This window comes from Oncorhynchus clarkii, chromosome 29 (genome assembly GCF_045791955.1).
Source record: "Oncorhynchus clarkii lewisi isolate Uvic-CL-2024 chromosome 29, UVic_Ocla_1.0, whole genome shotgun sequence".
NCBI classification, from domain to species: Eukaryota; Metazoa; Chordata; class Actinopteri; order Salmoniformes; family Salmonidae; genus Oncorhynchus; species Oncorhynchus clarkii.
In genome coordinates, this window is record NC_092175.1 from 42,669,084 (window position 1) to 42,694,145 (window position 25,062).

Genomic DNA, 25,062 nt, shown 5'->3' on the forward strand with positions numbered 1-25,062 from the left:
AATGTCACGATTCCAAAGCTATACAAAATCACAGATAGAAAGTTGATTATCTTACATCTTGGAAAATATTTGTAATGTTGTACTTATTGAAGAAGTTCATGCTTATATTGGATTTTTGAGTTAGCGTCCAATTAACTCACATTCACACCTTGAAGGAGAGCTTTCCTTGTCCCAGAATCGCCCAGAATGAACAGCATGGCTCTTCTCTTCAACGTAATATTGGCAACGTACACAATGGGCGTTAATACTATTCCAATAGAGTTTCCCCATCTCTTCAAAATTATCTCTGGTGTTTCGCCAGGGTTCCCGGATGTCTCGCGATACTTTGTTTACAAACGATTGAACACTGCGACACCTCTGGTACGCTGCTATTTTGTGTCCTTCCTGACGCTGCCTTTTCCACAGCGGTAGGTTTTTTGTCTATTGTTATAAAGTTAACTCTTATCCATGTCACAATATTAATTTGCCTGTAAAATGTTAGTAATTTGTATGTAGCTAAAAAATAAAAATTGAAATTGAAATTGAAATTGAAAAGTTGTTTCACAGCTAACGGTAGTTAGTTATCAACAGAGGGAAGTTGGTGTTTAGTTGCTATGGTAACTTAATTTCTGATGGAGCTTTCTAGTTTGGTAGCTATAACTTTTAGACTAGTCCGCCAGCTGACATAGTTAACGTTACCTACCGGCTCTATAAAATCTGTCTAGTTAGCTAACAACTTAAGGGGGGGGGGGGGTATATCTAACCTAATATAATAGTTTAGGATTCACAACTGGCTGGCTAGCTAGTTAGCTAGCTAATACTTTGACATCATTGCAGAGAATGGTGCAGCTGCACGTGAAACGTGGTGACGAAAGCCAGTTCCTGTTCAGCACGTCAGTCGACGTCCCGTTGGAAACCCTGACCCAGCAGGTCACAGCCATCTATAACACCAGGCTCAAAGTAGACAGGATATGCTCAGGTGAGTAACGTTAGTTGGTGTAAGAAGATGTAGCTATAAACCCTGCCTCTGTCTTGTGCCAATTAGTGGTCTTCACGGATCCACCTGTACCCCGAGACTCGATCCGGGCCCAGAATTCTAAATAACCTGTCTGCGTCGGATCTGATATGATTGTAACGGGTATGGGTTGTGTAATTTTAACTGGCTTGTCCGGAAGGGCCCCACACAGATCCAGAGAGAGAGACATTGTATCAATCAAATCAAATGTATTTATAAAGTCCTTCTTACATCAGCTGATGTCACAAAGTGCTGTACAGAAACTCAGCCTAAAACCCCAAACAGCAAGCAATGTAGGTGTAGAAGCAGGGTGGCTAGAAAAAACTGGACTGGGGACAGCAAGGAGTCATCAGGCCAGGTAGTCCTGAGGCATGGTCCTAGGGCTCAGGTCCTTCGAGAGAGAGAAAGAAAGAGAGAATTAGAGAGAGCATACTTACATTCACACAGGACACCAGATAAGACAGGAGAAATACTCCAGATATAACAGACTGACCCTAGCCCCCCCCGACACATAAACTACTGCAGCATAAATACTGGAGGCTGAGACAGGAGGGGTCGGGAGACACCATGGCTCCATCCGACGATACCCCCCGGACAGGATACTTTACGCTGGTGCTCTCACTTTGCACAGGAGTGGCACATGTAGGTTGTTGTAGGCCAATCGTAAGTCATGATAGCGGCAATAAGCTACAGTCACAGAACATCCATGTGTGGCAAAAGTTACGAGATATCTAATCAATGGACGATGGAATTAAAGATCCGCTATGCAGAAATCTCTCCGCCATTTCCTTGGTTGCTAAAATTGAAATAGTTTGCCTAATTTCAGTTTGTATGACAAAACAACCAAGTGTAGGGTAGAGAATCATGTAGAGAATCATTGTACCATCTAAACCGCTGTGAAGTATCTTCTCCATAACCTAAAGTATTGTATTTTCAGGTGTTTGAAGCTGGTGTACAAAACTGAATGTAAAAGACGCAAGAAGCAAAACTTAAGAACGGGGAAGCATAGAAATAGTGCACATAGAACAGATCTACCACGTCTTAGACTTGCTGTCAATGAGAATGACAGATCTATTACACACATTTCACTCAAAAATTTACATTGCAGCTTTAAAATGGGGCGGCAGGGTAGCCTAGTGGTTAGAGCGTTGGACTAGTAACCGGAAGGTAGGACCAAACCCCTGAGCTGACAAGGTACAAATCTGTCGTTCTGCCCCTGAACAGGGGCACTGTTCCTAGGCCGTCATTGAAAATAAGAATTTGTTCTTAACTGGCTTGCTTAAATAAAGGTAAAAAATAAATAAATAAATAAATATAAAAAAATGATGGGAGTTAAAAGGAGAAGTATAGGCTTCAACGACCAAGAGCCAACAGGTAGGCTGCTACTTAATATTCTGAATGGAGTTGTTGTTATTTGTAACTGTAGGATCAGAAAGTGCTGCCTCAATTAGCTAGCTAGCTTAACTATCTTCTCCTGATTTGATTTAGTCAAGACAGGTACTACGTAATCATAGTTGATTATAAATAACCTAGGAAGCTATTAGTCTACTACATAGTTGATTATAAATGACCTAGGCAGCTATTAGTCTACTACATAGTTGATTATAAATAACCTAGGCAGCTATTAGTCTACTATAGTGAGAAGGGTTCAATAGCGGCCTGCAATTCAGGGCGTTCCTGCATGTTGGTATTCCTGCATCTGCAGGAACCCCTCTATATTTCTATTGGTCCATTTTTAAGCTAAGACAGGCAGGTGATGGGGGCGCTCCAGTACAGTAGGTGGCGCTAATGCACTAAGCCGCCGATATACCCCACAGAAGAAGGGGCAACGGTTGCTGGCTAACCGTACACCGGTAGACAGTGTTCTTTGTCTCTGCCTATCGGTCACTGTTTTTCGGCAGTTCTGTTAACGACGGTGAGAGCAGTTGTTCGTCAGGCGGGAGCGCAGGACACTGTGTGCTAGTTTGGTCAGCTAGTCCGATACACAGCAGGCTCGGAGGCTGGGCCGACACGTGCCATCTAACTAGCAAGCTAGCACATGGTGTCGCTAAATAGCAAGCTAGCTAGTTAGCTAGCACATGGTGTCCCCCCCCCCACCTGCTGTGCTAGCGGTAGGCGGGGGCATCACAGGTAGACAGCAGGCGGGGTGACACCGTGTGGTAGATAACTAGCAAGATGGCACACGGTGTCACTAACGATGTCGCCCCAGCCTCGCACCTGTTGTGCTAACGGGGGCGACCGGTTGGCAGTGTCCTTCGCCCCGGCCTGTCAGTTCTGTTATTGACGGTGAGTGCAGGTGTTTGGCAGTTTGGAGCGAAGGACACTGTCTACCGGTGTCGCTCCTTCTAGTTAGCAAGGAGGACTCTGGGAGGTGGGGGCGAAACAATTCATGCCCCATTTTCAGAAGTGTCACACTCTCTCAAAATATGGCACTTCCCCCGCCTACTAGATCGGCACCTCTCTCTACCTCCCTGTGTCCCTCTCTCACAGTACGACACCTCTCTCTACCTCCCTGTGTCCCTCTCTCACAGTACGACACCTCTCTCTACCTCCCTGTGTCCCTCTCTCACAGTACGACACCTCTCTCTCTACCTCCCTGTGTCCCTCTCTCACAGTACGACACCTCTCTCTCTACCTCCCTGTGTCCCTCTCTCACAGTACGACACCTCTCTCTACCTCCCTGTGTCCCTCTCTCACAGTACGACACCTCTCTCTACCTCCCTGTGTCCCTCTCTCACAGTACGACACCTCTCTCTCTACCTCCCTGTGTCCCTCTCTCACAGTACGACACCTCTCTCTACCTCCCTGTGTCCCTCTCTCACAGTACGACACCTCTCTCTCTACCTCCCTGTGTCCCTCTCTCACAGTACGACACCTCTCTCTACCTCCCTGTGTCTCTCTCTCACAGTAAGACACCTCTCTCTCTACCTCCCTGTGTCCCTCTCTCACAGTACGACACCTCTTTCTACCTCCCTGTGTCCCTCTCTCACAGTACGACACCTCTCTCTACCTCCCTGTGTCCCTCTCTCACAGTACGACACCTCTCTCTACCTCCCTGTGTCCCTCTCTCACAGTACGACACCTCTCTCTCCCTTCTCTCGTGCCTTATCAGCTCCGCTTATTAAAGTAGGTTACTAAATGACCTTTTCTGCTGCTTCCCTCACTCGGACCGGGCCAGGTCTGGATCCGACCAGGTCTATACAGAACGGGTCTAGTTGTCCTCTGGTCCGTTTGGAACGAGTCTCTATATATATTTTTTTTAATGAACTTTAGCAGAAGCTTCCATACATAGCTGCATTTGTACACCATAGACCAGTATAGGCATTACATGGCTACATGTACAGTACCAGTTTGGACACACCTACTCAGAGTGTGCAAAGCTGTTATCAGGGCAAAGGGTGGCCACTTTGAAGAATCTCAAATATAAAATATATATGTTTAACACTTTTTTGGTTACTACATTATTCCATGTTTTATTTCATAGTTTGTCTTCACTATTATTCTACAATGTAGAAAACCCTGGAATGAGTAGGTGTGTCAAACTCTTGACTGGTACTGTACGTTATACACAATAGAGCTAATTAGCTAGCTCTACACTATGTTGTATACAATACAGATAATTAGCTAGCTCTACACTATGTTGTATACAATACAGCTAATTAGCTAGCTCTACACTGTTGTATACAATACAGTAAATTAGCTAGCTCTACACTGTTGTATACAATACAGATAATTAGCTAGCTCTACACTATGTTATACACAATATAGCTAATTAGCTAGCTCTACACTATGTTATACACAATAGAGCTAATTAGCTAGCTCTACACTATGTTGTATACAATACAGTAAATTAGCTAGCTCTACACTGTTGTATACAATACAGCTAATTAGCTAGCTCTACACTGTTGTATACAATACAGCTAATGAGCTAGCTCTACACTATGTTGTATACAATACAGTAAATTAGCTAGCTCTACACTGTTGTATACAATACAGTTAATTAGCTAGCTCTACACTGTTGTATACAATACAGCTAATTAGCTAGCTCAACAATATATGATATACACAATACAGCTAATTAGCTAGCTCTACATTATGTGGTACACAATAGAGCTAACTAGCTAGCTCTACACTATGTGTTATACACAATACAGCTAGCCCTACACTATATAATACACAATACAGCTAACTAACTAGCTCTACACTTTTCACAAGACACACACAGCTTCCTTTGGCCAAAAAATGGTATGGGTGTTAACGTGTCTGTGTTCCATTCTCCTGTCTCCTCCCTCAGAGTTCCCAGAGCTGGTGGACCACGGAGTGACGCTGCCCCCCAACATGCAGGGTCTGACGGATGAACAGATTGTTGACCTGAAGCTAAAAGACGAGTGGGAGGAGAGGTGTGTCCCCAGCGGAGGACCTGAATTCAACAAGGATGAGATCGGAAGGAGGAACGGACACGGTGAGTCCAGAGGTGTATTCTTAGTCGGAATAGGTTACCCCAGAACGTAAAAATGTATAATAAATAAAATCACACTTGTCCATTGGACAATTTATGTACGTTCCTCCCCGTTTTGTTCCATTTGCTTCTGTTTGGTTCCATATGGTTCTATTTGGTTCTGTTTGGTTCTATTTGGTCCTCTTTGCTTCTGTTTGGTTCTGTTTGGTTCTATTTGGTCCTCTTTGCTTCTGTTTGGTTCCGTATGGTTCTGTTTGGTTCTATTTGGTTCTGTATGGTTCTATTTGGTCCTCTTTGGTTCTGTTTGGTTCAATTTGGTCCTCTTTGGTTCTGTTTGGTCCTATTTGGTCCTATTTGGTCCTGTTTGGTTCTGTTTGGTTCGATTTGGTCCTCTTTGGTTCTGTTTGGTTCTATTTTGTCCTCTTTGGTTCTGTTTGGTTCTGTTTGGTTCTATTTGGTCCTCTTTGCTTCTGTTTGGTTCCGTTTGGTTCTATTTGGTCCTCTTTGCTTCTGTTTGGTTCCGTTTGGTTCTATTTGGTCCTATTTGCTTCTGTTTGGTCCTCTTTGGTTCTGTTTGGTTTTTGGGATGCAAATTCTGGTCAAGTTTGCTTCCGACTAACTAACCCTCATTAATTCGTCAACAAACGGTAAAAATAAAATCCAAAACAGGAAAATGACGTGAACGACAGAAAATACTATCCATGCATACAAGGAGCTAGCGTAAGAACACTCAACTCCATTGCAGAGTTGAGTGATAACTGGTCCCGCGATTTGATAGCAACAAAATTGAGTCCCCATCAGCCGATACTTGTTAAATATGTACATTCTGAAAACGCTGACCTGTACAACTGTGGTCCTTCCACGGGATGCTGAAATGTATACTTTTTAATAAAAACCGTATTGAATTCATCCACCGACTTTTTAACAAATTTGTGTAGCTCAACTGGAGACAGACTCCTTGGCATACTACGTAAGCTGAAATTTAAATCCACACAGGCGGTTTCGCGCTAAATTGAGCAACAAAAATGAGGGGGAAAAGAAGTCTATGGTTGTATTCAATAAAAGTTTTTATTAAAAGTAGTAATGTCAGGACCATGCGGAAGGACCGCAGTTGTACAGGACAAACATAGGTACAGGTAAGCATGTATTGATCGGTGACTCCATGTTGTTTTTTTTTCATCGTGAATAGCGTGATCAGTTATCAATATTGAACTCCGCCTCGTAATAAGAGAACGGACTTGAGCATTCCTCGGGCTAAACAAGCGAACAGATATTTTTTCATTAAGAGCTTAATGTAAACATGGCCACAACGACAAACACCTATCGTCCTTACAGTCAAAAGGCTATAGTTTTATTATCGAACACGCAACTCCTTTTAATGAAGAAGCGAATAAAACGTCATTTTCAAACATTTGCCAAAATCTAATTGGCTGGAAAACACCATTCTAAACATCACACGTGTATTGTGAGCGGTTCTACATGTGCCAGAAAAGAGCATTTCCATTAGAAAGAGGGGGAATCTAATTGCAACAACTAGGATGTGTTGCTAATATCACTAGAATTGTGACTTTTGTCTTCTGGGCAAATGAAAAGAAAGTTGATATAGAAACCAATAGAACAGGAGAGAAATGCTGGTTAATGTTTCTATGTTCTGATTTTTGGCTAAGCTGCTTTGAAGTGAGGTAAGACATTTTTAATCGTGGTCATCAAAACTGTTTTTTTTTTTTTAAATAGGAGGTGGCGTTTAGAATTGTTATTTGTTGCGCAATGAGTTTACAAAAGCATGTTTCATTCTCTCAGATTTTTGAGGAGTTGCTATCACGCTGTCTGACAGGTGGTAGACTATTCCTCTCCTCAAACTAGGCTGTGGAGCTCCTCTGGTCCTGTCTGACAGGTGGTAGACTATTCCTCTCCTCAAACTAGTCTGTGTAGCTCCTCTGGTCCTGTATGACAGGTGGTAGACTATTCCTCTCCTCAAACTAGTCTGTGTAGCTCCTCTGGTCCTGTCTGACAGGTGGTAGACTATTCCTCTCCTCAAACTAGTCTGTGTAGCTCCTCTGGTCCTGTCTGACAGGTGGTAGACTATTCCTCTCCTCAAACTAGTCTGTGTAGTTCCTCTGGTCCTGTCTGACAGGTGGTAGACTATTCCTCTCCTCAAACTAGTCTGTGTATGCTGTGGCATGTAATAAATTGGATATATGATGACTAACGCAAATACACACATTCGCCAATTGAATTCCACTAAATTATGCAAAAGAACCTATAGAAATGTATTTTCGTCAGCTAACCAATTAAAGCAGCTAACCAATTAAAGCAGCTAACCAATTAAAGCAGCTAACCAATTAAAGCAGCTAACCAATTAAAGCAGCTAACCAATTAAAGGTTAACCGTTAACATCCCTAGTTTGGTTCCGTTTTCTTCCATACACACTGTAATGTGACAAATTTGATGGCCACCATAATTTGGTCTGGGCCTGGATCCTGCTCTTTGTGGCCAGTGTCTTGGTCAATGTGGGCTCCCTAGTGGCCCAGCGGTCTAAGGCACTGCATCTCAGTGCTAGAGGCGTCACTACAGACGCCCTGGTTAGATTCCAGGCTGTATCACATCCGGCCGCGATTGGGCGCCGCACAATTGGCCCAGCGTCGTCTGGGTTGGGCCGGTGCAGGCCATCGTAGTAAATAAGAATTTGTTCTTAACTGACTTGCCTAGTTAAATTAAAGGTAAAAAAAAACAATCTTGGCTTTAGTAAAGAGGACAATTGACACTTGTTCTAGCTGACATACAGTAGTTCTGTGTGCTCCTACCTCCACCAGTCTGGAGCCTGCTCTCTCTGCCCAGGGGCTTGGCTCTTGTATAGAGACTGGCAAGAGTCCTCCTGGCTATATTGTTGTGAACCTGAGAGAGTTGGGACCACTGAAATTCCAATTTTCTCAATGCTTTTCAATTAGGAAAATGTGTAATTTGGTTTACTTTCTGTAAATGGAATTAACCCTGAACCTGAGTGTGCTCCCTCTTCCTCCTCTTCCAGCTCCTAACCAGAAGATGAAGGAGGTGCTGAGGAACACTATGGAGGAGGCCAAGGCAGTCATCTCTAAGGTAACTACGGTATTTAAATATCCAACACACACAGTCATCTCTAAGGTAACTACGGTATTTAAATATCCAACACAGACAGTCATCTCTAAGGTAACTACGGTATTTAAATATCCAACACACACAGTCATCTCTAAGGTAACTACGGTATTTAAATATCCAACACACACAGTCATCTCTAAGGTAACTACTGTATTTAAATATCCAACACAGACAGTCATCTCTAAGGTAACTACGGTATTTAAATATCCAACACAGACAGTCATCTCTAAGGTAACTACGGTATTTAAATATCCAACAGACAGTCATCTCTAAGGTAACTACTGTATTTAAATATCCAACACACACAGTCATCTCTAAGGTAACTACTGTATTTAAATATCCAACAGACAGTCATCTCTAAGGTAACTACTGTATTTAAATATCCAACAGACAGTCATCTCTAAGGTAACTACGGTATTTAAATATCCAACACAGACAGTCATCTCTAAGGTAACTACTGTATTTAAATATCCAACACAGACAGTCATCTCTAAGGTAACTACTGTATTTAAATATCCAACGCACACAATCATCTCTAAGGTAACTACTGTATTTAAATATCCAACAGACAGTCATCTCTAAGGTAACTACTGTATTTAAATATCCAACAGACAGTCATCTCTAAGGTAACTACGGTATTTAAATATCCAACACACAGACAGTCATCTCTAAGGTAACTACTGTATTTAAATATCCAACACAGACAGTCATCTCTAAGGTAACTACGGTATTTAAATATCCAACACAGACAGTCATCTAAGGTAACTACTGTATTTAAATATCCAACACAGACAGTCATCTCTAAGGTAACTACTGTATTTAAATATCCAACAGACAGTCATCTCTAAGGTAACTACTGTATTTAAATATCCAACAGACAGTCATCTCTAAGGTAACTACTGTATTTAAATATCCAACAGACAGTCATCTCTAAGGTAACTACTGTATTTAAATATCCAACACACACAGTCATCTCTAAGGTAACTACTGTATTTAAATATCCAACACACAGACAGTCATCTCTAAGGTAACTACTGTATTTAAATATCCAACACAGACAGTCATCTCTAAGGTAACTACTGTATTTAAATATCCAACACACACAGTCATCTCTAAGGTAACTACTGTATTTAAATATCCAACACACACAGTCATCTCTAAGGTAACTACTGTATTTAAATATCCAACACACACAGTCATCTCTAAGGTAACTACTGTATTTAAATATCCAACACACACAGTCATCTCTAAGGTAACTACTGTATTTAAATATCCAACACAGACAGTCATCTCTAAGGTAACTACGGTATTGAAGTATCCAAAACACAGACAGTCATCTCTAAGGTAACTACGGTATTTAAATATCCAACACACACAGTCATCTCTAAGGTAACTACTGTATTTAAATATCCAACACACACAGTCATCTCTAAGGTAACTACTGTATTTAAATATCCAACACATAAAGTAATCTCTAAGGTAACTACTGTATTTAAATATCCAACACACACAGTCATCTCTAAGGTAACTACGGTATTGAAGTATCCAAAACACAGACAGTCATCTCTAAGGTAACTACGGTATTTAAATATCCAACACACAGACAGTCATCTCTAAGGTAACTACGGTATTTAAATATCCAACACACACAGTCATCTCTAAGGTAACTACTGTATTTAAATATCCAACACACACAGTCATCTCTAAGGTAACTACTGTATTTAAATATCCAACACAGACAGTCATCTCTAAGGTAACTACTGTATTTAAATATCCAACACACACAGTCATCTCTAAGGTAACTACTGTATTTAAATATCCAACACACACAGTCATCTCTAAGGTAACTACTGTATTTAAATATCCAACAGACAGTCATCTCTAAGGTAACTACTGTATTTAAATATCCAACAGACAGTCATCTCTAAGGTAACTACGGTATTTAAATATCCAACAGACAGACAGTCATCTCTAAGGTAACTACTGTATTTAAATATCCAACAGACAGTCATCTCTAAGGTAACTACTGTATTTAAATATCCAACACAGACAGTCATCTCTAAGGTAACTACTGTATTTAAATATCCAACACAGACACTCATCTCTAAGGTAACTACTGTATTTAAATATCCAACACAGACACTCATCTCTAAGGTAACTACTGTATTTAAATATCCAACAGACAGTCATCTCTAAGGTAACTACGGTATTTAAATATCCAACACAGACAGTCATCTCTAAGGTAACTACGGTATTTAAATATCCAACACACAGACAGTCATCTCTAAGGTAACTACTGTATTTAAATATCCAACACAGACAGTCATCTCTAAGGTAACTACTGTATTTAAATATCCAACACACACAGTCATCTCTAAGGTAACTACGGTATTTAAATATCCAACACACACAGTCATCTCTAAGGTAACTACGATATTTAAATATCCAACACAGACAGTCATCTCTAAGGTAACTACTGTATTTAAATATCCAACACAGACAGTCACGTCATCTCACATTCTAGGCCTACACCAGATATGAAAAACTACATCTAATGGATCACACCACACACGTTATACTGAGTCCCAAACGGCACCCTATACCCTATACGGTGCATTACTTTGAACCTGGGCCCTATAGGGGAAGTAGTGCACTATGTAGGGTTTAGGGTGTCCTTTGGTGACGCAGGCCCCTTTTTTTTCTTATTTCTCCTCCTTTTGTGCTCTTCAGAAACAGGCGGTGGCTGGTGTGTGTGTTACCATGGAGACGGTGAAGGAGGCGCTGGACCAGCTGAGGGGCGCGGTGATGATAGTCTACCCCATGGGCTTGCCGCCACACGACCCAATCAGGATGGAGCTGGAGGACCAGGAGGACCTGTCAGGAACACAGGTAGGTAAACAGCAGGCCTCTTCCTGGGTCGTCACGTCACCACCAGATGGCTTCCCCATAGAGATCATCTGTCCTTCTATTTATTAATACATTTATTAAATATTTATCTCAGTTGTTGTTAATTCTGTGGACTGGGTCTGTACATGGATCACCTCCCTGACGTTCCAGTGTATGGCAGGCATCACCTCCCTGACGTTCCAGTGTATGGCAGGCATCACCTCCCTGACGTTCCAGTGTATGGCAGGCATCACCTCCCTGACGTTCCAGTGTATGGCAGGCATCACCTCCCTGACGTTAGTGTATGGCAGGCATCACCTCCCTGACGTTAGTGTATGGCAGGCATCACCTCCCTGACGTTAGTGTATGGCAGGCATCACCTCCCTGACGTTACAGTGTATGGCAGGCATCACCTCCCTGACGTTAGTGTATGGCAGGCATCACCTCCCTGACGTTACAGTGTATGGCAGGCATCACCTCCCTGACGTTACAGTGTATGGCAGGCATCACCTCCCTGACGTTAGTGTATGGCAGGCATCACCTCCCTGACGTTAGTGTATGGCAGGCATCACCTCCCTGACGTTCGTGTATGGCAGGCATCACCTCCCTGACGTTCGTGTATGGCAGGCATCACCTCCCTGACGTTAGTGTATGGCAGGCATCACCTCCCTGACGTTAGTGTAAGGCAGGCATCACCTCCCTGACGTTAGTGTATGGCAGGCATCACCTCCCTGACGTTAGTGTATGGCAGGCATCACCTCCCTGACGTTAGTGTATGGCAGGCATCACCTCCCTGACGTTACAGTGTATGGCAGGCATCACCTCCCTGACGTTAGTGTAAGGCAGGCATCACCTCCCTGACGTTACAGTGTATGGCAGGCATCATCAACTACATTTAACCGCGGGAAGATGGTCGGGGGCCTGCAACATAATAACAAATCATTTGTCGACTTCAAATTGACCTCAATAAGCCCTAACGTATACTGTACAGTGCATTCGGAAAGTATTCAGACCCCGTGACATTTTCCACATTTTGTTACGTTACAGCCTTACTCTAAAATGGATTAAATTGTTTGTTTTTTTCCCCCATCATTAATCTACACACAATACCCCATAATGACATCACAATACCCCATAATGACATCACAATACCCCATAATGACATCACAATACCCCATAATGACATCACAATACCCCATAATTACAAAGCAAGAACAGGTTTTTTGAGAATTTTTGATTAAATATTAACTGAAATATGACATTTACATAAGTATTCAGACCCTTTACTCAGTACTTTGATGAAGCACGTTTTGCAGTGATTACAGCCTCCAGTCTTCTTGGGTATGACGCTACAAGCTTGGCACACCTGTATTTGGGAAGTTTCTCCCATTCCTCCCTGCAGATCCTCTCAAGCTCTGTCAGGTTGGATGGGGAGTGTTGCTGCACAGCTATTTTCAGGTCTCTCCAGAGATGTTTGATCGGGGTCAAGTCCGGACTTTGGCTGGGCCACTCAAGGACACTGAGGCTTGTCCCGAAGCCACTCCTGCATTGTCTTGGCTGTGTGTTTAGGGTCATTGTCCTGTTGGAAAGTGAAACTTCACCCCAGTCTGAGGTCCTGAGTGCCTTGGAGCAGATTTTCATCAAGGATCTCTCTGTACTTTGCTCCGTTCATCTTTCCCTCGATCCTGCCTACTCTCCCAGTCCCTGCCGCTGAAAAACATCCCCACAGCATGATGCTGCCACCACCATGCTTCACCGTAGGGATGGTGCCAGGTTTCCTCCAGACGTGACGCTTGGCATTCAGGGCAAAGAGTTCAATCTTGGTTTCATCAGAGAGTCTTGTTTCTCATGGTCTGAGTCCTTTAGGTGCCTTTTGGCAAACTCATGTGCCTTTTACTGAGGAGTGGCTTCCTTCTGGTCACTCTACCATAAAGGCCTGATTGGTGGAGTGCTGCAGAGATGGTTGTCCTTCTGGAAGGTTCTCCCATCTCCACAGAGGAACTCTGGAGCTCTGTCAGAGTAACCATCAGGTTCTTGGTCACCTCCCTGACCAAGGCCCTTCTCCCGATTGCTCAGTTTGACCAGGCGGCCAGGTCTAGGAAGAGTCTTGGTTGTTCCAAACATCTTCCATTTAAGAATGTTGTAGGTCACTGTGTTCTTGGGGAACTTCAATGCCGCAGAATATTTTTGGTACCTTTCTCCAGATCTGTGCCTCGACACAATCCTGTCTCAGAGCTTTACAGACAGTTCCTTCGACCTCATGGCTTGGTTTTTGCTCTGACATGCACTGTCAACTGTGGGACCTTTATATAGACAGGTGTGTGCCTTTCTAAATCATGTCCAATCAATTGAATTTACCACAGGTGGACTCCAATCAAGTTGCAGAAACATCTCAAGGATGATCAATGGAAACAGGATGCACCTGAGCTCAATTTAGAGTCTCATAGCAAAGGGTCTGAAATACTTATGTAAATAAGGTATTTCTGTTTTTTATTTGTAAAGCATTTGCAAAAATGTCTAAAAACCTGTTTTCACTTTGTCATTATTGTCGATAATGACAAATAATTTAATCAATGTTATAATAAGGCTGTAATGTAACAAAATGTGGAAAAAGTGAAGGCGTCTGAATACTTTCTGAATGCACCGTATAATGTTGGACTAAAACATAATAATTTGCAACCTTGCTTACATTTGTATAAGATCACATGTCTCTCTACTATGTGTGAGAATACTTGGGAACAGATTTCTGAAATTAAAATAATTTGGAGCTGATTTACTGCTGTTTTTTACAGTCTTAAGTCCAACAATTCATTTTTTTTAAATATATTTTTATTGCTCAGAATCCTGGTGTGTGTGTTGTCCAGATGTACAAAACCCCTGATTATCAGTTGAGATAACACCGAACCCTCTCCCTCTGTCCAATTGTCTCTCTGTCTATCTCCCCCTCTATTTGTCTCTCTCCCCTCCCTCCATTCTCTCTCCCCCTCCTCTCTCTCTCCCCCTCCTTCCCTCCTCTCTCTCTCCCCCCTCACTCCCTCCCCCTGCCTCTCTCCCCCTCCTCTCTCCCTCCTCCCTACCCCTCCCTCCCCCTCCTCTCTCCCTACCCCTCCCTCCTCTCTCTCTCTCCTCCCTCCCCCTCCCTCCCTCCTCTCTCCCTCCTCCCTCCCTCCTCTCTACCCCTCCCTCCTCTCTCTCTCCCCCTCCCTCCTCTCTACCCCTCTCTCTCTCTCCCCCTCCCTCCTCTCTGCCTCCTCCCGTATCTCTCTCTCCCTCCTCCCCTCCCTCCCCCTCTCTCCCTCCTCCCTCCCGCCTCTCTCCCTCCTCCCTCCCTCCTCTCTGCCTCCTCCCATATCTGTCTCTCTCCCTCCTCCCCTCTCTACCCCACCCTCCTCTCTCCCCCTCCCGTATCTCTCTCTCTCCCTCCTCCCTCCCTCCTCTCTACCCCTCCCTCCTCTCTACCCCTTCCTCCTCTCTGCCTCCTCCCTCCTCTCTCTCTCTCCCTCCTCCCCTCCCTCGTCTCTCCCAGGCATCTCTCCAGGTGATTCCAGTGGAGGAGGCTCAGCTGTGGTGGGCTGCTAAGGAGTTGCATAGAGGGAAGAAACTACTGGATTACATCGGCAAGAACGACAAAACCAAGATCGTAGTCAAAATACAGAAGGTGGGTGGAGCTACACAACTTGTCAGTAGGGACAGGTGGGTGGAGCTACACTACAACTAGCCGGTAGGGACAGGTGGGTGGAGCTATACTACAACTAGCCGGTAGGGACAGGTGGGTGGAGCTACACTTCAACTAGCCGGTAGGGACAGGTGGGTGGAGCTACACTACAACTAGCCGGAAGGGACAGGTGGGTGGAGCTACACTACAACTAGCCGGTAGGGACAAGTGGGTGGAGCTACACTACAACTAGCCGGTAGGGACAGGTGGGTGGAGCTACACTACAACTAGCCCGTAGGGACAGGTGGGTGGAGCTACACTACAGCTAGCCCGTAGGGACAGGTGGGTGGAGCTACACTACAGCTAGCCGGTAGGGACAGGTGGGTGGAGCTACACTACAGCTAGCCGGTAGGGACAGGTGGGTGGAGCTACACTACAACTAGCCAGTGGGGACAGGTGGGTGGAGCTACACTACAACTAGCCGGTAGGGACAGGTGGGTGGAGCTACACTACAGCTAGCCGATAGGGACAGGTGGGTGGAGCTACACTACAGCTAGCCGGTAGGGACAGGTGGGTGGAGCTACACTACAGCTAGCCGGTAGGGACAGGTGGGTGGAGCTACACTACAACTAGCCGGTAGGGACAGGAGGGTGGAGCTACACTACAACTAGCCGGTAGGGACAGGTGGGTGGAGCTACACTACAACTAGCCGGTAGGGACAGGTGGGGGGAGCTACACTACAACTAGCCGGTAGGGACCGGTGGGTGGAGCTACACTACAACTAGCCGGTAGGGACAGGTGGGTGGAGCTACATTACAACTAGCCGGTAGGGACAGGTGGGTGGAGCTACATTACAACTAGCCGGTAGGGACAGGTGGGTGGAGCTACACTACAACTAGCCGGTAGGGACAGGTGGGTGGAGCTACACACTGGTGCGTTACTGACTGGAGGAGATGCACACTGGTGCGTTACTGACTGGAGGAGATGCACACTGGTGCGTTACTGACTGGAGGAGATGCACACTGGTGCGTTACTGACTGGAGGAGATGCACACTGGTGCGTTACTGACTGGAGGAGATGCACACTGGTGCGTTACTGACTGGAGGAGATGCACACTGGTGCGTTGCTGATTGGAGGAGATGCACACTGGTGCGTTGCTGATTGGAGGAGATGCACACTGGTGCGTTGCTGATTGGAGGAGATGCACACTGGTGCGTTACTGATTGGAGGAGATGCACACTGGTGCGTTTACCTGTTACACTGAACGTTTATGTTTGCCCGCGTGAGCAGAGCGCGAGCCACTTTATCAGCTGTTCTCGGGTGTGACTGAGCTACGCGTCGTCGACATCTTGAAAATGGAGACAGAGTACATTTTTACATGTCAATAATCCAAAGTGGTTTCTTCTCTCATCTCCATATAAAAACACAGGATAGTTCAGATCACATCAGAGCCAATAAAATGAGGTAAGGAGAGGAAACCAGGAAGCAATAGTCCATGCTTTTCAGTTCGTAGTAGGCCTAGCCCTTGGTCGTAGCCTGGAGAGATAGATCTAGATGTTCTAGAGAGAGATAGATCTAGATGTTCTAGAGAGAGATAGATCTAGATGTTCTAGAGAGAGATAGATCTAGGATTGTTCTAGAGAGAGATTTAGACGTTCTAGAGCGAGAGAGATAGATCTAGACGTTCTTGGGAGACAGATCTAGACGATCTAGATGGGGGATAGATCTAGACGTTCTAGACGGGGGATAGATCTAGACGTTCTAGACGGGGATATATTTTGATGTTCTAGGTCCCACAAATGGATATAATAGATTGATCACCCATGACCCACTGGTGTAGCTCGTCCTGATGTTTTGACCATGTGTTTCTGTCAGAGGGGCCAGGGGGCGCCAGCCAGAGAACCTGTGGTCACAGAGGAACAACAGAAACAGATGATGATGCACCACTACAAGAGGCAACAGGAACTCAAGGTGGGACTCACACACACACACACATATATACACACATACATATACAGTGCATTGCGAAAGTATTCGGCCCCCTTGAACTTTGCGACCTTTTGTCACATTTCAGGCTTGAAACATAAAGATATAAAACTGTATTTTTTTGTGAAGAATCAACAACAAGTGGGACACAATCATGAAGTGGAACGACATTAATTGGATATTTCAAACTTTTTTAACAAATCAAAAACTGAAAAATTGGGCGTGCAAAATTATTCAGCCCCTTTACTTTCAGTGCAGCAAACTCTCTCCAGAAGTTCAGTGAGGATCTCTGAATGATCCAATGTTGACCTAAATGACTAATGATGATAAATACAATCCACCTGTGTGTAATCAAGTCTCCGTATAAATGCACCTGCACTGTGATAGTCTCAGAGGTCTGTTAAAAGCGCAGAGAGCATCATGAAGAACAAGGAACACACCAGGCAGGTCCGAGATACTGTTGTGAAGAAGTTTAAAGCCGGATTTGGATACAAAAAGATTTCCCAAGCTTTAAACATCCCAAGGAGCACTGTGCAAGCGATAATATTGAAATGGAAGGAGTATCAGACCACTGCAAATCTACCAAGACCTGGCCGTCCCTCTAAACTTTCAGCTCATACAAGGAGAAGACTGATCAGAGATGCAGCCAAGAGGCCCATGATCACTCTGGATGAACTGCAGAGATCTACAGCTGAGGTGGGAGACTCTGTCCATAGGACAACAATCAGTTGTATATTGCACACATCTGGCCTTTATGGAAGAGTGGCAAGAAGAAAGCCATTTCTTAAAGATATCCATAAAAAGTGTTGTTTAAAGTCTGCCACAAGCCACCTGGGAGACACACCAAACATGTGGAAGAAGGTGCTCTGGTCAGATGAAACCAAAATTGAACTTTTTGGCAACAATGCAAAACGTTATGTTTGGCGTAAAAACAACACAGCTCATCACCCTGAACACACCATCCCCACTGTCAAACATGGTGGTGGCAGCATCATGGTTTGGGCCTGCTTTTCTTCAGCAGGGACAGGGAAGATGGTTAAAATTGATGGGAAGATGGATGGAGCCAAATACAGGATCATTCTGGAAGAAAACCTGATGGAGTCTGCAAAAGACCGGAGACTGGGACGGAGATTTGTCTTCCAACAAGACAATGATCCAAAACATAAAGCAAAATCTACAATGGAATGGTTCAAAAATAAACATATCCAGGTGTTAGAATGGCCAAGTCAAAGTCCAGACCTGAATCCAATCGAGAATCTGTGGAAAGAACTGAAAACTGCTGTTCACAAATGCTCTCCATCCAACCTCACTGAGCTCGAGCTGTTTTGCAAGGAGGAATGGGAAACAATTTCAGTCTCTCGATGTGCAAAACTGATAGAGACATACCCCAAGCGACTTAAAGCTGTAATCGCAGCAAATTTTGCACGCCCAATTTTTCAGTTTTTGATTTGTTAAAAAAGTTTGAAATATCCAATAAATGTCGTTCCACTTCATGATTGTGTCCCACTTGTTGTTGATTCTTCACAAAAAAATACAGTTTTATATCTTTATGTTTGAAACCTGAAATGTGGCAAAAGGTCGCAAAGTTCAAGGGGGCCGAATACTTTCGCAATGCAATGTACACACACACACACATATACACACACACACACACATTCAGTTGAAGTCAGAAGTTTACATACTTAGGTTGGAGTCCATTAAAACTCGTTTTTCAACCACTCCACAAATTTCTTGTTAACACACTATAATTTTGGCAAATCTGTAAAAATATCTACTTTGTGCATGACACGAGTAATTTTTCCAACAATTGTTTACAGACAGATTATTTCACTTATAATTCACTGTATCACAATTCCAGTGGGTCAGAAGTGCCTTTAGACAGCTTGGAAAATTCCAGAAAATTATGTCATTGCTTTAGAAGCTTCTGATAGGCTAATAGACATCATTAGAGTCAATTGGAGGTGTACCTGTCGAGGTATTTCAAGGCTTGCCTTCAAACTAAATTCCTCTTTGCTTGACATCATGGGAAAATGAAAAGAAATCAGCCAAGACCTCAGCAAAAAAATGGTAGTCTGGTTCATCCTTGGGAGCAATTTCCAAACGCCTGAAGGTACCACGTTAATCTGTTTAAACAATAGTACGCAAGTATAAACACCATGGGACCACGCAGCCGTCATACCGCTCAGGAAGGAGACGCCTTCTGTCTCCTAGAGATGAACGTACTTTGGTGCGAAAAGTGCAAATCAATCCCAGAACAACAGCAAAGGACCCTTTGAAGATGCTGGAGAAAACAAGTACAAAAGTATCTGTATCCACAGTAAAACAAGTCCTATATTGACATAACCTGAAAAGGCCGCTCAGCAAGGAAGAAGCCATTGCTCCAAACCTTCATAAAAAAGCCAGACAACGGTTTGAAACAGCACATGGAGACAAAGATCGTACTTTTTGGAGAAATGTCCTCTGTTCTGATGAAACAAAAATAGAACTGTTTGGCCATAATGACCATCGTTGTGTTTGGAGGAAAAAGGGGGAGGCTTGCAAGCCGAAGAACACCATCCCAACTGTGAAGCACGGGGGTGGCAGCATCATGTTGTGGGGTTGCTTCGCTGCAGGAGGGACTGGTGCACTTCACAAAATAGATGGCATCATGAGGCAGGAAAATTATGTGGATATATTGAAGCAACATCTCAAGACATCAGTCAGGAAGTTAAAGCTTGGTCGCAAATGGGTCTTCCAAATGGACAATGTCCCCAAGCATTCTTCCAAAGTTGTGGCAAAATGGCTTAAGGACAACAAAGTCAAGGTATTGGAGTGGTCATCACAAAGCCCTGACCTTAATCCCATAGAAAATGTGTGGGCAGAACTGAAAAAGCGTGTGCGAGCAAGGAGGCCTACAAACCTGACTCAGTTACACCAGCTCTGTCAGGAGGAATGGGCCAAAATTCACCCAACGTATTGTGGGAAGCTTGTGGAAGTCTACCTAGAACATTTGACCCAAGTTAAACAATTTAAAGGCAATGCTACCAAATACTAATTGAGTGTATGTAAACTTCTGACCCACTGGGAATGTGATGAAAGAAATAAAAGCTGAAATAAATCATTCTCTCTACTATTATTCTGACATTTCACATTCTTCAAATAAAGTGGTGATCCTAACTGACCTAAAACAGGGATTTTCTACTGGGATTAAATGTCAGGAATTGTGTATTTGGCTAAAGTGTATGTAAACTTCTGACTTCATCTGTACATATACAGTCTATACAGTTTCCCTGTCCTACACTGAATATACATTATACAGTCTATATAGTCTATACAGTCTCCCTATCCTACACTGAATATACATTATACAGTCTATACAGTCTATACAGTCTCCCTGTCCTACAGTGAATATACATTTTACAGTCTATACAGTCTATACAGTCTCCCTGTCCTACACTGAATATACATTATACAGTCTATATAGTCTATACAGTCTCCCTATCCTACACTGAATATACATTATACAGTCTATACAGTCTCCCTGTCCTACAGTGAATATACATTATACAGTCTATACAGTCTATACAGTCTCCCTGTCCTACAGTGAATATACATTATACAGTCTATACAGTCTCCCTGTCCTACACTGAATATACATTATACAGTCTATACAGTCTCCCTGTCCTACACTGAATATACATTATACAGTCTATACAGTCTATACAGTCTCCCTGTCCTACACTGAATATACATTATACAGTCTATACAGTCTCCCTATCCTACACTGAATATACATTATACAGTCTATATAGTCTATACAGTCTCCCTATCCTACACTGAATATACATTATACAGTCTATACAGTCTCCCTATCCTACACTGAATATACATTATACAGTCTATATAGTCTATACAGTCTCCCTGTCCTACACTGAATATACATTATACAGTCTATACAGTCTCCCTGTCCTACACTGAATATACATTATACAGTCTATATAGTCTATACAGTCTCCCTGTCCTACACTGAATATACATTATACAGTCTATACAGTCTCCCTGTCCTACAGTGAATATACATTATACAGTCTATACAGTCTATACAGTCTCCCTGTCCTACAGTGAATATACATTATACAGTCTATACAGTCTATACAGTCTCCCTGTCCTACACTGAATATACATTATACAGTCTATACAGTCTCCCTGTCCTACACTGAATATACATTATACAGTCTCCCTGTCCTACACTGAATATACATTATACAGTCTATACAGTCTCCCTGTCCTACACTGAATATACATTATACAGTCTATACAGTCTCCCTGTCCTACAGTGAATATACATTTTTCAGTCTATACAGTCTCCCTATCCTACAGTGAATATACATGTTTCAGTCTATATAGTCTATACAGTCTCCCTGTCCTACACTGAATATACATTATACAGTCTATATAGTCTATACAGTCTCCCTGTCCTACACTGAATATACATTTTCCAGTCTATACAGTCTCCCTGTCCTACACTGAATATACATTTTTCAGTCTATACAGTCTCCCTGTCCTACACTGAATATACATTTTTCAGTCTATACAGTCTCCCTGTCCTACACTGAATATACATTTTTCAGTCTATACAGTCTCCCTGTCCTACACTGAATATACATTTTTCAGTCTATTCAGTCTCCCTGTCCTACACTGAATATACATTATACAGTCTATACAGTCTTCCTGTCCTACACTGAATATACATTTTTCAGTCTATACAGTCTCCCTGTCCTACACTGAATATACATTTTTCAGTCTATACAGTCTATACAGTCTCCCTGTCCTACACTGAATATACATTATACAGTCTATATAGTCTATACAGTCTCCCTGTCCTACACTGAATATACATGTTTCAGTCTATACAGTCTCCCTGTCCTACACTGAATATACATTATACAGTCTATACAGTCTATACAGTCTCCCTGTCCTACACTGAATATACATTATACAGTCTATACAGTCTCCCTATCCTACACTGAATATACATTATACAGTCTATATAGTCTATACAGTCTCCCTATCCTACACTGAATATACATTATACAGTCTATACAGTCTCCCTATCCTACACTGAATATACATTATACAGTCTATATAGTCTATACAGTCTCCCTGTCCTACACTGAATATACATTATACAGTCTATACAGTCTCCCTGTCCTACACTGAATATACATTATACAGTCTATATAGTCTATACAGTCTCCCTGTCCTACACTGAATATACATTATACAGTCTATACAGTCTCCCTGTCCTACAGTGAATATACATTATACAGTCTATACAGTCTATACAGTCTCCCTGTCCTACAGTGAATATACATTATACAGTCTATACAGTCTATACAGTCTCCCTGTCCTACACTGAATATACATTATACAGTCTATACAGTCTCCCTGTCCTACACTGAATATACATTATACAGTCTATACAGTCTCCCTGTCCTACACTGAATATACATTATACAGTCTATACAGTCTCCCTGTCCTACAGTGAATATACATTATACAGTCTATACAGTCTATACAGTCTCCCTGTCCTACACTGAATATACATTTTTCAGTCTATACAGTCTCCCTATCCTACAGTGAATATACATGTTTCAGTCTATATAGTCTATACAGTCTTCCTGTCCTACACTGAATATACATTATACAGTCTATATAGTCTATACAGTCTCCCTGTCCTACACTGAATATACATTTTCCAGTCTATACAGTCTCCCTGTCCTACACGGAATATACATTTTTCAGTCTATACAGTCTCCCTGTCCTACACTGAATATACATTTTTCAGTCTATACAGTCTCCCTGTCCTACACTGAATATACATTTTTCAGTCTATACAGTCTCCCTGTCCTACACTGAATATACATTTTTCAGTCTATTCAGTCTCCCTGTCCTACACTGAATATACATTATACAGTCTATACAGTCTTCCTGTCCTACACTGAATATACATTTTTCAGTCTATACAGTCTCCCTGTCCTACACTGAATATACATTTTTCAGTCTATACAGTCTATACAGTCTCCCTGTCCTACACTGAATATACATTATACAGTCTATATAGTCTATACAGTCTCCCTGTCCTACACTGAATATACATGTTTCAGTCTATACAGTCTCCCTGTCCTACACTGAATATACATTTTTCAGTCTATACAGTCTCCCTGTCCTACACTGAATATACATTTTTCAGTCTATACAGTCTCCCTGTCCTACACTGAATATACATGTTTCAGTCTATACAGTCTCCCTGTCCTACACTGAATATACATTTTTCAGTCTATACAGTCTATACAGTCTCCCTGTCCTACACTGAATATACATTATACAGTCTATACAGTCTATACAGTCTTCCTGTCCTACACTGAATATACATTTTTCAGTCTATACAGTCTCCCTGTCCTACACTGAATATACATTTTTCAGTCTATACAGTCTCCCTGTCCTACACTGAATATACATTTTTCAGTCTATACAGTCTCCCTGTCCTACACTGAATATACATTTTTCAGTCTATACAGTCTCCCTGTCCTACACTGAATATACATTTTTCAGTCTATACAGTCTATACAGTCTCCCTGTCCTACACTGAATATACATTATACAGTCTATACAGTCTATACAGTCTTCCTGTCCTACACTGAATATACATTTTTCAGTCTATACAGTCTCCCTGTCCTACACTGAATATTCATTTTTCAGTCTATACAGTCTCCCTGTCCTACACTGAATATACATTTTTCAGTCTATACAGTCTCCCTGTCCTACACTGAATATACATTTTTCAGTCTATACCGTCTCCCTGTCCTACACTGAATATACATTTTTCAGTCTATACAGTCTCCCTGTCCTACACTGAATATACATTTTTCAGTCTATACAGTCTCCCTGTCCTACACTGAATATACATTTTTCAGTCTATTCAGTCTCCCTGTAATTTCTATAAAACACGTGCCATGTTTTATATTCCCACCTCCCTACCAATCCTGGTTGTGGGGAAAGTTACCGGAATTTTGCAACCCTATTCCCACCTCACCTTAATAATCTGCTTTATCTGAGTACATTACCATAAACCTTAGTGTATTATGTCTGGTTTTATCTGAGTACATTACCGTAAACCTTAGTGTATTATGTCTGGTTTTATCTGAGTACATTACATTAAACCATAGTGTATTATCTCTGTGGTTTTATCTGAGTACATTACCGTAAACCATAGTGTATTATGTCTGTGGTTTTATCTGAGTACATTACCGTAAACCATAGTGTATTATGTCTGTGGTTTTATCTGAGTACATTACCGTAAACCATAGTGTATTATGTCTGTGGTTTTATCTGAGTACATTACCGTAAACTTAAATGTACTATGTCTGTGGTTTTATCTGAGTACATTACCGTAAACCTTAGTGTACTATGTCTGTGGTTTTGACAGATGCTGGACGAGGTGGAAGACGACAGTCACCTCCACTCAGACTGGTCAGACAGACAGGCCTTAAAGAGACAGTTCCAGGGCCTCAGCAACATCAAGTGGGGTCCCAGATAGACACACGGCTTTATTTATGTGTTTTTTAATACAAATTGTAAGCTTAAGTTTACAAAAAAAAATGAGGTTGGTTCTGCAATGTTGAAAATAAAGTGTGTTGACAAAAAAAAAAAGTGTTTTAAATATATATTTAGCCGTAACTATATACACACGCCAACACACAGAGGGAGACCGACATGGATATGAACCCACACACTCACTATTGATGCCGTAACCCAATGGACTGTTGTTCTACAGAAACATTGTTGTCTCCAACCTCTGATGCTCCACCTGGAATCTGTTCACTGTTGTCTGTGTGCCTGTTTTTTTTTTAATGTTTTTAAAATGTTCTGTCCATCATCTTTATTTAAACTTAGGCCATGTGACGT

The 25,062-nt window shown here is 42.5% G+C and overlaps 1 protein-coding gene across 1 annotated transcript; it reads left to right on the forward strand.

Annotated features, from left to right (window-relative positions):
* Positions 1-344: 344 nt before the first annotated feature.
* On the forward strand, positions 345-24,807 carry LOC139388391 (cilia and flagella associated protein 298). Its single transcript, XM_071135025.1, has 8 exons — positions 345-407; positions 817-958; positions 5,289-5,456; positions 8,482-8,549; positions 11,319-11,477; positions 15,001-15,132; positions 17,005-17,100; positions 24,584-24,807. The coding sequence occupies exons 2-8, from the start codon at positions 820-822 to the stop codon at positions 24,692-24,694; spliced, it is 873 nt and encodes a 290-aa protein (XP_070991126.1). The 5' UTR covers positions 345-407; positions 817-819; the 3' UTR covers positions 24,695-24,807.
* The last annotated feature ends 255 nt before the right edge of the window (positions 24,808-25,062 follow it).

Coding starts and splice junctions, on each gene's coding strand:
- LOC139388391 (XM_071135025.1), top strand. CDS start 820: ATGGTGCAGCTGCACGTGAAACGTGGTGACGAAAGCCAGTTCCTGTTC. Junction 959..5,288: donor AGTAGACAGGATATGCTCAG/GTGAGTAACGTT, acceptor CTCCTCCCTCAG/AGTTCCCAGAGCTGGTGGAC. Junction 15,133..17,004: donor TCGTAGTCAAAATACAGAAG/GTGGGTGGAGCT, acceptor TGTTTCTGTCAG/AGGGGCCAGGGGGCGCCAGC.